The sequence below is a fragment of the Piliocolobus tephrosceles genome, chromosome 21 (assembly GCF_002776525.5).
Source record: "Piliocolobus tephrosceles isolate RC106 chromosome 21, ASM277652v3, whole genome shotgun sequence".
Classification (NCBI taxonomy): Eukaryota; Metazoa; Chordata; class Mammalia; order Primates; family Cercopithecidae; genus Piliocolobus; species Piliocolobus tephrosceles.
The window spans coordinates 42,061,568-42,074,805 of NC_045454.1; the positions used below are offsets into that span (position 1 = coordinate 42,061,568).

General features: G+C 56.8%; 2 protein-coding genes across 6 annotated transcripts in view; one reads left to right on the plus strand and one right to left on the minus strand.

Annotated features, from left to right (window-relative positions):
- The first annotated feature begins 849 nt into the window (after positions 1-849).
- Positions 850-4,698, plus strand: TMED1 (transmembrane p24 trafficking protein 1). Its single transcript, XM_023194202.1, has 4 exons — positions 850-1,152; positions 1,809-1,906; positions 2,043-2,226; positions 3,922-4,698. The coding sequence occupies exons 1-4, from the start codon at positions 970-972 to the stop codon at positions 4,138-4,140; spliced, it is 684 nt and encodes a 227-aa protein (XP_023049970.1). The 5' UTR covers positions 850-969; the 3' UTR covers positions 4,141-4,698.
- The window catches only part of DNM2 (dynamin 2), a 111,818-nt gene continuing 103,277 nt past the window's right edge, over positions 4,698-13,238 (minus strand). The window contains exons 17-21 of one of the 5 annotated variants that reach the window (XM_023194201.2): positions 10,296-10,407; positions 8,966-9,130; positions 7,918-8,150; positions 6,740-6,991; positions 4,698-4,832 (exon numbers count right to left, since the gene is read on the minus strand). In XM_023194201.2, the coding sequence (XP_023049969.1) occupies positions 4,793-4,832; positions 6,740-6,991; positions 7,918-8,150; positions 8,966-9,130; positions 10,296-10,407 (802 nt within the window). In that variant the 3' untranslated portion in view covers positions 4,698-4,792. Of the gene's footprint in view, positions 4,833-5,237; positions 6,160-6,739; positions 6,992-7,917; positions 8,151-8,965; positions 9,131-10,295; positions 10,408-13,238 lie in introns of those variants that run through there. The other 4 variants (XM_023194200.2, XM_023194196.2, XM_023194198.3 and 1 more) reach the window with 4 other exon arrangements.

Here is a 13,238-nt window from a genome sequence, read left to right on the forward strand (position 1 = left end):
CAAGACAGCCCAGTAGGGTAGACCTATTATCCCCATTTTGCAGAGGAGGACACTGACGCTCAACAGAGGGAATGCCTCAAGTAATGGGTGGGGCAGGAGTTGAAATGTGGCTCCCAGTTCGACGCCACGTTCGACGCCTGAGGCAAAGTGGGAGAATCGCAAGGTGGCTCCAAGTCCCACACTCTCCTCACCTCTTCCTACCTGGGCTGTGGTTTTTCTGACCCGAGTCTACTGTAATGGCTCTGTTTTCCTGCTGGCCCTTGAGGTGCATGGTGTGGCCACACCTCTCCACTGTCTATAAGCCAGGAAAGTGCTAAATATGAACCAAGCCTCATCTCAATTCTCACAGCCGGCCTACAGGGTGGTCGTTCCATCAATCCCGACTTACGAGGAAACTGATACGCTGATGCTTCTAAGGCTCAAAAGGCGTCGAACCTGGAGGCACGCTTCCAGGACAAGCAAAACACGACGCCACAGGTTATCCCCACCCCGCCCCCAGCTGAGCCTTTTTATACGCGAGCCCTACGGGTCGCGTAGAGGGCCACGCCTAGTCGCTATTTTTGGGTCCACTCCACCCCGTCGATCCCGCCAAAGGTTGCCTAGCGCGGCGCACTGTGGGAAAACCGCGGGGAGGTGCCTAAAGCGGACCCTGCCGCCTCTAACTTTAGTTGTCTTAGCTACTGCCTACAAAAGATGCGCCATTGTGGCACTTATTTTTGTAATTTTCCTCCACCAGCGGCCGAGACGAGAGCCGAAGCCTTTGAGAAAAATATTACTAGACGGTTTTTTCCGGGCGCATCAGGCATTCATTCGGGCAGCCTGTCCCTCTGGAGGGGTCCTTCACTCCTGGCACCTCTGGTTACGGACAACGTACAGAAGCGACTGCCAATGAGCTCCGCCGAGTAGGACGGGGGCAGGGCTAGCGCTTAAAGGAGCCGCGACCCCTTTGCAGACCAGAGGGTGACCCGGATGATGGCGGCCAGCGCGGCCCTAGCCCTCGCCTTGTGGCTACTAATGCCACCAGTGGGGGTGGGAGGGGCGGGGCCTCCGCCAATCCAGGACGGTGAGTTCACGTTCCTGTTGCCGGCGGGGAGGAAGCAGTGTTTCTACCAGTCCGCGCCGGCCAATGCAAGCCTGGAGACCGAATACCAGGTAGAGGGTCGCGGGCTGGGCAGCCAGCGGAGTCAGGGAGAGGAGGCGTGGCCAAGTGCCCGGGGCTTGGCGCGCTTTAGGAAGAAAGGGGAGGAGTCCGTGCTTGGTAGCGCGGGGGCGGAGCTAGCAAGAGATGGACAGATGGGGCAGGGACGGTGTGTGGGAGCGGAAGGGGAGGGAATAATAAGGCGGGGCTAGAGTGAGAGATCGAGTGGGCGGGGCCAACCATAAGTATAGGGAGCCTCTGAGAGGACAGGACTCTCGCTGGTGGGCGTGGCAATAGTGCTGATAGGTCGACTACGGGGGCGTTGCCGACAGAGGCCTTTCTTGGGGGTTAGACTAAGGAAAAAGGCTGGGTCTATCCTCTTTCGGAGGCGGAGCCAAGTGGGGACGTGGTCAGGTAAACTTCCATTAAGGACTTTTGATAGGTGCGTGGTCAGCTGAAAGTATGGACCCCAAACTGTCATATCAATGAGGGTAGAGGCAAGGGGCGCAGCCATTGGGACAGGTGGGGGCGGGGACCGGTTGTGGGTGTGCGACCATTCATGTAAGCCCTTGGTAGTCTGTATTGATCAGTGTTGGTTCAGCCGTAGCCCTCTTTGGTAGGCGCCCTTGGCCTACCGCTAGCCCTCCACACACTCTTACCTGTCCCCCAGGTGATCGGAGGTGCTGGGCTGGACGTGGACTTCACGCTGGAGAGCCCTCAGGGCGTGCTGTTGGTCAGCGAGTCCCGCAAGGCTGATGGGGTACACACGTGAGTTCAGTCCTGATGTCTTCCTGGGTTCAGTTACAGCCCTGCCCCTCCCAGGCGGCCTCAGGTTACCGCCCTGACTGCCCCAGAGTCGGCTGGCCGGCTACCCTGGTTCATGTTTGTGTGTCTGTCTGCCCAGCGTGGAGCCAACGGAGGCCGGGGACTACAAGCTGTGCTTTGACAACTCCTTCAGCACCATCTCCGAGAAGCTGGTGTTCTTTGAATTGATCTTTGACAGCCTCCAGGATGACGAGGAGGTCGAGGGATGGGCAGAGGCTGTGGAGCCCGAGGAGATGCTGGATGTTAAAATGGAGGACATCAAGGTGTGTCCAGGGTGCACTGAAGCCACTCCTTCCAGATCTCTAGGATTCATCTGGGGCGCCCCCTTTGGGCTGACCTAGCCTCCCCTGCGACGTGGTGCCCTCAACTGAATTATAGTAACAGTAGCAGCTCTTAAAATAAGTAGTTCATTTCAGGCCGGGCATGGTGGCTCACGCCTGTAATCCCAGCACTTTGGAAGGCTGAGGTGGGTGGATCACCTGAGGTCAGGAGTTCAAGACCAGCCTGGCCAACATGGTGAAATTCCGTCTCTACTAAAAATACAAAAATTAGCTGGGTGTGGTGGCAGGTGCCTGTAATCCCAGCTACTCAGGAGGCGGAGGCAGGAGAATTACTTGAACTCAGGAGGCGGAGGTTGCAGTGAGTTGAGATCACGCCACTGCACTCCAGCCTGGGCAATAAGAGCGAAACTCCGTCTCAAAAAAAAAAAAAGGCAGTTCATTTCTAGGTGTAAACCCTGGTGTAAAGGTTTAAGGAACTCATATCATAAATAACTTCATACCGTAAAACTCTATAATACACTTTGTGAAGTAGACCCCATGCTCAAATCATCCCTATTTTACAGGTGGGAAAAGTGAGATACGGGATGGCTGAGCAACTCACGGCCACACAGACCAACTAGCAGAGTTGGTATTGAATCCACGCTGGTTTCAGCAACTATGCTCTTAACCACAAGCAAATATGTTCTGTACATTTATTAGTATTTTAATTAACTACTTATTTTCAAACAGATCTCTCTTGGTCACCCAGGCTGGATTGCAGTGGCACGATCTCAGCTCACTGCAACCTCTGTCTCCCAGGTTCAAGCAGTTCTCCTGTCTCAGCCACTCGAGTAGCTGCACTATCACGCCTGACTAATTTTTGTAGTTTTAGTAGAGACAGGGTTTCACCATGTTGGCCAGACTAGTCTCAAACTCCTGACCTCAGGGGATCTGTCCACCTTGGCCTCCCAAAGTTCTGGGATTACAGGTGTGAGCTACGGCGAGGCAAGGTCTTGCTGTGTCACTCAGGCTGGAGTGCAGTGGTGTGATCACAGCCCATTGCAGCCTCAAACTCCTGGGCTCAAGCAATCCTGCCACCTCAGTGGGAATACAGGTGTGCACCATCACGCGTAATTTTTTGTTTCCTGTAGAGAGGAGATTTCACCATGCTGGCTATGGTGGTCTTGAACTCCTGGGTTTAAATGATCCTCCTGACTTGGTCTCTTAGTGTTTGCATTACACGTGTAATATTGCCTCAGCCTCCTGAATAGCTGGGATTAGTTGCGCATCACCACCCCTGGCTAATTTTTTGTAGAGATGGGGTTTTGCTATGTAGCCCAGGCTGGTCTCAAACTCCTGGGCTCAAGCGATCCTCCCACCTCAACCTTCCAAAGTGCTGGGATTACAGGCACGAGCCACCATGCTCGTCCTTGTGCATTTATTTAGGCATTAAATTTTCACAGCAGCTTGGAAGCTTATAGAAGAGGAAACAGGCTCAGATAGGTTAATTAAGTTGCTCATAGTCACATAGCCAGTGAGTGGCAGGGCGAGGATTTGAACTTAGCCTGAACAAGTCTGTGTTTGCAGCTGTACCTTCCTGGGCTAATATAGCCTCCCTCCATATCTCCCGGTTTTTTTGGTCTCTGGTTCCCGATGGGTGGAGGGAGGCCTGACCCTTCCCCTCCCTCTGCCCTGCAGGAGTCCATTGAGACCATGCGGACCCGGCTGGAGCGCAGCATCCAGATGCTGACGCTACTTCGGGCCTTCGAGGCACGTGACCGCAACCTGCAAGAGGGCAACTTGGAGCGGGTCAACTTCTGGTCAGCTGTCAACGTGGCGGTGCTGCTGCTGGTGGCCGTGCTGCAGGTCTGCACGCTCAAGCGCTTCTTCCAGGACAAGCGCCCGGTGCCCACGTAGCCCCTGCCATGGAAGGAAGTACAGGACGAAGGAGGGGCAGCGGGGTGTATGCGTATGAGACTTGGGGGTCCCTCCCCAATTTTAGTTTCCTGCCAAAACGGGAGTGTGCAGTCGGGGCCTGTGGTCTGGCCCCGTGAGTCTCCTTTCGTCCTCAGCGGGCAGGGAACACCTCTGGCTTGCAGAAGGGACGGCTCAGCGGCTGCACCGACGGTCCTGGAAATCTCGCATGGTGGGCACTGCAGCGTTGGAACGTGAGCCTCAGATTTCCTGGCCCCTGTACTGTAAATGTGCCTTAGCCTAAGCCTTCCATCCTGTGTTACCATTGCCTGGTGCGGGGCAGGGCCTAACAAGGAAAGCTGGGCCCTCCAAGCCAGGCTGAGGTCTGGTAACAGACTGCCAGGAAGGGGGCCTGGAAGACCACCTGCCCCGGCCCCGCTTCCTGCAGGGGCCCCACACAGGCGTGAGGGAGGGCCCGGCCAAAGTCTAGGCAGAAGCCTCCTGGAACAAAGGGTGGTGTGGCCTGGGCATCGGAGTCAATAAATTATGGTCAGAAAATCACAGAGCCTGCTGATTGGGGCTCAGGGACACCAGCTAGGACAGACCGGCCCCGGAAGGGGGCAGCCAGACTGGCGGGAGGGGCCTCCCACGAAGCTCAGAAGAAAGGTCTTGCGGGAGCCGATGGAGGTGGTCGCCTGGCACAAGAGAAAAATCAGAAAGCAAAGTTTAACTGAGTCCCAGTTGAGCCACGAGGCCTGGGCTTCCCCATGAGAGGGTGAGAGAAGCAGGGCCTGAGGGTAGGAAGTGGGTGGAGCACTGGGGTCCTGGCTTCACCAGGCAGCAGCCAGGCCTGTGCACGTGGGGGTGTGTGGAGGATCAGGAACATGTGCTCCCACTCCTCACGTGCTAAGGAAAATAAAAGCTCTCCCCTGTATCCAGCGGCTTTCTCTGAAAGGCGACACCCAGGAAAGCAGAGCCCTCAGGGAGGTGTGAGGCGCTTCTGTTTGCAGCGACCTGGGCGTCCTTGTAGGAGGCCTGATGGGGGAGGTGGCGCCCATGTCCCCAGCCCGAACACTAACACAAGAGGCCCACACAGCAGCCACCAGCAGCGTCTTCCCTTTATTTTAGTTTATTAATAGGATACAGAGTGCAGGCACTTACAGTGGTCAAACCGAGCGAGGAGTGGGTGAGGTCTGCTCAGAGAGAGGCCGCCCGGGGCCCACCCCATCAGGGAGGCATGGGTGGGAGCTGAGAGGCCCCCAAGGCCCCCCCCACCACCACCCACATAGCCCAAGCCCAGCCACCCTGGGGGACCCGGGAGGAGGAGGAGAGAGAAGTAGGGCAAGGCCGGCCCGGGCCAACGGCTCCGGGCCTAGCAAAGGCACCTCTGGCAGCCGAGGCTGGGCCGGGCTCAGGCTGCGTGGTTAATATGGCCAGGAAGGACTATGTACACCTCAGGCCTGGCAGCCGGGCACTCCTGAGCCCACTGGACCAGGCTTGCCACTGGGGAGCTCCTGCTAATGAGAAGTTGATATACCCCTGTATCACAGCAAGGCCTGGGGACATAGGCGCCCTTGGTGCCCCCAATTCTAGGAGGCCTGCCCTACATGGGCCTTCCCAGCCCGAGAAGACCCCGGCAGAGTCCCCCCAGGCTGGACCCCTCATCCGGGATGGCGTCAAGGGTTCAGATTCCCCTCTGCCACCCTGAGACTCCATCCCCCAAAGTGCATCACTCCAGCGCCCCTGCCTGGAGTTCCAGGGCCCCTTTGCGCAGTGCGGTGTCCAGCCAGGCATGGGGGCCAGCCCTGGACCGGGGCCAGCGTTAAGGAAGAGGCCAGGGCTGCCCACTGGGAGCCTGGTCCCAGCATAGGGGTGGCAGAGGGCCCCAGACCACCGAAGCTCCGGCGCCGCGGGTGCGTGAGGCCCCCCCGACAGCACGCCCCCCTCGAGGCCTAGTCGAGCAGGGATGGCTCGGCTGGGCGGATAATGGTGGGCCGGCTGGGCGCAGCAGGGGGTCTTCTGCTGCAAAGAGAATAAAGACAGGTGGGGGGGGGTAGACGGCAGTGAGGCCGTGAGCAGGAGGCAGGCCTGGGTAGAGGACCCAGCCCCCACCCACACACCATCCCAGGGTGTTCACCAGACTGACCTCCTCAAGCCACCAAGGCATTGGGGAGGAGTGCCAAACCCAGGCATCAACTCGCCTGCCGTTTGACCCTCGGTGAGGTCCCTGCCCTCCCTGGGCCTCAGCTTCCCCACTGGAGAAGTGGAGAGAATAAAGCCTGGCCCACGGGGTAGGCTGAGGCAGGCAGGGGTAGGAAGGAGAAGGAGGTAAACAGTGGGAGGAGGTGCCCAGCGTGAGGGTTCCCCAGCTGCCTGGTGACGCACCCCCATGGGCAGAGGGCAAGCTGGAAGCTACTCTGAGACACTGAACAAGCCTCTTGACCTATCTGGGCCTGTTTTCCCACGAGCCAAACAGGGATGAGGGCGACTCCTCTACTCCAGCAGCGGGGCACGTGGTGAGAGCTCACTTGGAGGAAGTAGGATAGGAGGAGAGACCCCAGGGCGCAGGCAGCTGGGGTGCAGGGCAGAGGGTCAGCCTTACCTGGGTACTCCTGGGGGGATCCCTGGGGGAATCCGAACTGGCCGAGATGGGATCTGAGGTGGGGCTGGGAAGAGGTCATTGTTGGCAAACACGCTCTGGGGTCCAGGCCGGGATGGGATTGGGGGCGCCGAGAAGGAGGCTGCTGCCCCCACGGGCACAGGAATCAGGGGGGGCCCTGGAGTGGGGCCCCGCACCGCTGGGGGCCGGCCGGGGGGGTGGATGCTGGACACCGGCCGGCGCTGTGGAGTGGGGCTGTGAGGAAGGAGAGGCTGTGAGCTACAGATACAGATGGCGTAGGAGCCCCTGCCATGCCACTGTGGCTGCCAGAACTTGAGGTGGGGGCTGGCTGGGGGGCACAGTGCAGGTACAGTGGGATCCTCCCACCCCAACTTGAGCACTAGACCCACCTTCCCTTGCCCTCGGCCCCCAAGGACTCCAATTGCCCTCTGACCTCATCCCCACAGCCCCCACACGGCCAGACACTTCGCACTCACAGGGCCCCCTCAGGCCTCGGGCCTGGGATCCACCCTCACAGACTAAGACACTTCCAGAGTCCTCCAGATCAAGCCCTAATGTCTCCAGGGGCCGTGGAACCTGCAAGCCCTGTCCAGACACCCAGGTTCCCTCGTGGGCCTCAGCACCTGCTGACTGCGGGCCTGGGTACGATGTCCTCCCCCTAGGGAACGCCATGGATGGCTCCCCAAGGGCTCTGCAGGGCGGCCCCCTCCGAGGTTCCCTGCCCGACGGCCTCAATGGACAACTCAGGGGCGGCGGCAGCTCTGGCCATGCCTTGTGTTTGCCCCTCCAGAGCCTCCCATCTGCCCTTCTCTGTGATTGAGGAGGCTCGTCTCTCTCCTGTGGCTGCTGCCCCTGCAGCCTCTTACCCCGGCTTCCATTTGGGCTGTGCTGACGGAAGGCACCAGCAGAGGGCAGGCAGGGTATTTATTCACAACGTCCTGCCCTAGAGCTGCGGGGCTGGCTGGCCCCCATACCCTTTCTCTCCCTCCTCCGGCCTCAGCAGGGCAGCAGCTCCCACAGTGCCCAGCCCTGGGTGCCACCCCTTCTCCTGCCCACCCTTGGGTTGTGTCCTGTTTCCTGCCAGGACCCTGCAGGACACACAGGAAGGCCAGGAACCTGCAGGCCGAATGCTTGAGGGCAGGGGAACCAGGCTTCCGGACCTGTGGCTGCTGGCGCTCTGGAGCCAGGTGTCGTCGACAGGCGGGGGTACGGGTGTGGACACAGTGCTGGTGCTGATGTCGCCGATGATGTTCAGCGCCTCCTTGAGGGCGTGGTACATGCGCAGCATGTCGTCCCGCCGCTGCGCCTGGTCGGCCGACTCCTCCATGAGGCTGCTCTGGTCCGCTGAGGAGTATAGGTAGGCCAGAAGCTCGTGGTGGATGAAGGCTTTCGTCTGTGGGCAGGGGTTGGGGAGGGTCAGGCTTGCACATCACCCCAACCCAGAACCCACAGTGACTGCTGGAAAAACATCTCCCACAGGGCGGGGCCACCTCCAGACTTTTTTGCAATTATCCTGCCTCAGCCTCCCGAGTAGCTGGGACCACAGGTGCGTGACACCATGCTTGGCTAATTTTTGTAATTTTTGTAGAGATGGGGTTTCACCATGTGGCCCAGGCTGATTATGAGATTCTTATTCAACTTATTTCTAGTATCTTGCCTCTTCTATTGATATCTTTTCTCCTGTTTTAGCTTATTTATTTATTTCCTTAACCTTGGCAAAATAATCCTGTTATATCTTTTTTTTTTTTTTTTCTTGAGACAGAGTCTCGCTCTGTCGCCCAGGCTGGAGTGCAGTGGCGCGATCTCAGCTCACTGCAACCTCTGCCTCCCCGGTTCACGCCATTCTCCTGCCTCAGCCTCCCAAGTAGCTGGGACCACAGGCACCTGCCACCACACCCAGCTAATTTTTTTTGTATTTTTAGTAGAGATGGGGTTTTACCGTGTTAGCCAGGATGGTCTCGATCTCCTGACCTCATGATCCGCCCGCCTCAGCCTCCCAAAGTGCTGGGATTACAGGCGTGACCTACTGCGCCTGGCCTCATTTTTGTATTTTTAGTAGAGGTGGGGTTTCACCATTTTGGCCAGGCTGGTCTTGAACTCCTGACCTCAAGTGATCCGCCTGCCTTGGCCTCCCAAAGTGCTGGGATTATTACAGGCCTGAGCGACCGCACTCAGCTGCCTCCTTCTCATTTTTAGTTCTCCACTCACATTGTTGATCATGAGGTGCATGATGGTCTTTGGCATGAGGTCACGGATGGACTTGTTGATAATGGCCACGTACGAGTCCACCAGGTTGCGAATGGTCTCCACCTGCCGCTCCAGTTGGGGGTCCATGGAGAAGGTATTCTCCTGGGCTCCGTCCTCATTTTCTGCCTGCAAGTGGGAGGGGAGGTGCTGAGGGGTGACTGTGGCCTGGGGCAAGTCCTGGTTCTCTGGAAACCATCTGCCCTATTGTCTGACCAATAACTGACCCCAGGCTGGCCCCTGACAGCCCCACTGGTACCAGGTAGGCCTGTCTGCCCCGGGCCAGAGCTGCCCAAACAATGGGGTGACGCTGGCTGATGCTGGGGTGGATCCCCTCACCTGGGCATTGGAACATCGTTTTTCTTTTTTTTTTTTTTGACACGGTCTTGCTATGTCACCCAGGCTGCAGTGCAGTGGCACAAACACGGCTCACTGCAGCCTCAACCTCCCGGGTAGAGCTCAAGTGATACTCCCACCTCAGCCCCCTGGAGTAGATGACCAGGGATTACAGGGGTGCGCCACCACGCCTGCGTATGTTTGTATTTTTTGGAGAGACAGGGTTTTACAACATTGCCCAGGCTGTTCTCAAACTCCTGAGTTCAAAGGATCTGCCCGCATCGCCTCCCAAAGTGTTGGGATTACAGGTATGAGCCATCACACCCAACCTTAGGACATTTTATTTTATTTTTGAGATGGAGTCTCGCTCTGTCGCCCAGGCTGGAGTGCAATAGCATGATCTCAGCTCAATGCAACAACCTCCACCTCCTGGGTTTAAGCGATCTCCTGACTGAGCCTCCCGAGTAACTGGAATTACAGGCATGTGCCACCATGCCTGGCTACTTTTTGTAGTTTTAGTAGAGACGGGGTTTCACCATGTTGGCCAGGCTGGTCTCGAACTCCTGAGCTCAAATGATCTGCCCGCCTCAGCCTCCCAAAGTGCTGGGATTATAGGCGCGAACCATCCAGCGCGCCCGGCAAGACATTTTAATGTTGGGGCCAAGGGTGGCCATGTTCACTCCACCTCAGGATGGAGGGGAAAAGAGAGGAGAACAAAGAAGGCGGTATCCCATCCCCTGCGTGCCCTGGTCACTGGCTTCTGTGAGGGAACTTTCTGGGCCCTGATGACAAAGTATCTCCAAGTTCTCCTTTGCTTGCTCAAGTGGGCAACTGCTACATGATTTCAGGGACTCCTGGCTAACATGGCCTGAAAATGACCTGTCCTGGGGAAAGCCAGCTCTGCTTCCTCTCCCAGGTGGGGGCCGCTGGGCCGCAGCTGCGCAGGGCGGCTCCTCACCTGGTCCTTCTCAGGGTAGACACCGGCTCGGAGGAACGAGGCCTTCCAGCTGTCCACGTCCTCCTGGGAGTCACAGGCCAGCTCGATCTGCCGCAGGTCCTTGTAGACGTTTCTGCGGGGGGAGGGAGAGGAGCAGGCTTGACCCTGCCATGGGTCTGGCAGACCACCGAGAGGAGTGGGCTGTAGGGGTCCTTCTGACTGACCAGGAACCCAAACCCAACCCAGGCTTCACCTGGTCATGCCGAGGGATCATTGTGAGTGATGCCTACACAGAACAGCGCTGTGCACAAGCTCGGCAAGTGTCTGTGTTTCTTTATTTCTGTTGGATTAGCTGACTCTTCTCTTTTCCTGGGCCCCCAGAAGTAGGCATGTGACCCTTGACACCCACTGTAGCTAGGAAGCTCCCACTGGGGCATTTTCAGGAAAGCCCAGAGCAGCACTGTCCACCAGAAATTTATTATTATTATTATTATTATTTTTTTTTTTTGAGATGGAGTTTCGCTCTTGTTGCCCAGGCTGGAGTGCAATGGCGCAATCTTGGCACACCGCAACCTCCACCTTTCAGGTTCAAGGGATTCTCCTGCCTCAGCCTCCCAAGTGCCTGGGATTACAGGCATGCGCCACCACATCTGGCTAATTTTTGTATTTTTAGTAGAGACAGGGTTTCTCCACGTTGGTCAGGCTGGTCTCGAATTCCTGACCTCTGGTGATCCGCCTACCTCGGCCTCCCAAAGTGCTGGGATTACAGGCATGAGCCACCTCACCTGGCTGTGTGTTTTTTTAAAAAAAATTTTGGCCAGGAACAGGGGCTCATGCCTGTAATCCCAACACTGTGGGAGGCCGAGGCAGGAGGATCAACTGAGGTCAGAAGTTTGAGACCAGCCTGACCAACATGGTGAAACCCTGTCAATACTAAAATACAGAAAAATTAGCCGGGAGTGGTGGCGCACGCCTGTAGTCCCAGCTACTCAGGAGGCTGAGGCAGAAGAATCACTTAAACCTGGGAGGTGGAGGTTGCAGTGAGCCGAGATTGTGCCACCGTCTCCAGCCTGGGCAACAGAGTGAGACTTCGTGTCAAAACAAAACAAAACAAAAAAGTTTTTGTAAAGGCTAGGCATGGTGGTTCACACCTGTAATTCCTGCACTTTGGGAGGCTGAGACAGGGGGATTGCTTGAGCTCAGGAGTTGGAGACCAGCCTAAGCAACACAGAAAGATCCCCATCTCTACAGAAAATACAAAAATTAGGTGGGCGTGGTGGCGTGCGCCTGTAGTCCCAGCTACTTGGGAGGCTGAAGTGGGAGGATCACTTAAGCATGGGAGGTGGAGGCTGCAATGAGCTGAGATCACGCCACTGCACTCCAGCCTGGGTGACAGAGCAAGATTCAGTCTCCAAAAAAAAAAAAAAAAAAAAGAATCAGGGTCTCGAAGCTGGGAGATAAATGGAATGGATGCTAAACAATGCTTGCAGATGGTGGTCTATAGGCCAGGCCCCGTGCCACATGCCACGCATGTTTTCCTGTCCCACATCCAGGTGTGGTTGAGACAGCCAAGCTGCCCCCAAAGCCTTTAAGTGAGACTTGGGTTTGTGGTCAGCAAGTGGCTGCTCTGAACGACCTCTGGATGGGGTTGTGAGGGGAGACGCATATCCTTGTAGCTCCTCCTGTCTTCCTTTCTGCTGCTGCCTGGAACATCATCACAATGGCCGGAGCCTAAGCAGCCATTTTGGGCAAAGAAGTAGAAGTCAGGGTTTTGGGCCAGGCATGGTGGCTCATGCCTGTAATCCCAGCACTTTGGGAGGCCGAGGTAGGTGGATCACTTGAGGTCGGGAGTTGGAGACCAGCTTGACCAATATGGAGAAACTCTGTCTCTACTAAAAATAAAAAATTAGCCAGGCGTGTTGGTGGATACCTGTAATCCCAGTTACTCGGGAGGCTGAGGCAGGAGAATCGCTTGAACCCAGGAGGCAGAGGTTGCGGTGAGCTGAGATCGCACCATTGCACTCCAGCCTGGGCAACAAGAGCGAAACTCTGTTTCAAAAAAAAAAAAAAAAAAAAAGGCAGGATTTCGTGGCAGGACTGTCCTACCGCAGAGCTCGGGTTCTGCATACCAGGTGGAATCCTGATGAACATGCAGGGCCTAGTCCCGATCCCTGTGGAGCTGCTCCGCTTTGCCTGGGATACTAAAGTCTGGACTCGATTTACATAAAAAACCATCAACCATCTATCTTGTTTTTCAGCTATTACTCTGGGTTTCCTGAACCTGCTCTTAAAAGATGTATCAGGTAATATCGTCACCCTCCCTGTAGACGAGGCACACGGCTTAGGGACCTAGGACAGCTGCCAGTTGCCATGCGGCCAGGGGCAAGCCTAGAAGAGCTATGAAGGTTTTCAGGGCTAGCTAGTGGACAAATGGGTCTCAGAGCTGTAGGCCAGCCAGAGCAAAGCAGGAGGGAACCAGGAGACTCAGCTGGAGTTGGTGGGTGTAGCCTAGCAGTAGGCAAGGAGGTTCTGGGGCCAGCAGGGAGGACGTCAGTGCCTGCCTACGGGTCTCAGGGTACCACCGGGCCTTTGCTGACAGCTAAGCCCTGACTCACGTGGGCCCTGCTTCCTGGATAAGCGCAATTGTGTGAGCATGGGAAGAGCCCTCCTGCCAGCTGGGTCCCTTCCTCAGAGCAGTGTCTCTGCTAAAGTCTCCAGCCACTGCTTCATGGGGCAGATGTACTGTGAGCTTCCTGGGGCCTCCCATTCTCCAGCTTCACTCTCCTGGGAGCTCATCTGGTTTCATCCCTTGAAATACCGTCTACGCAATGGTGACTGCCCAGTTCACATCCCAGACTGGAGCTCGTCCCTGGACATCACACTCCTCGATCTACCCAGGTGCCTGCCTGATGCGCCCTCTCCCTTGGCATGGACTAAACGGAGCTCTTGGCTGTCTCCAGGCCT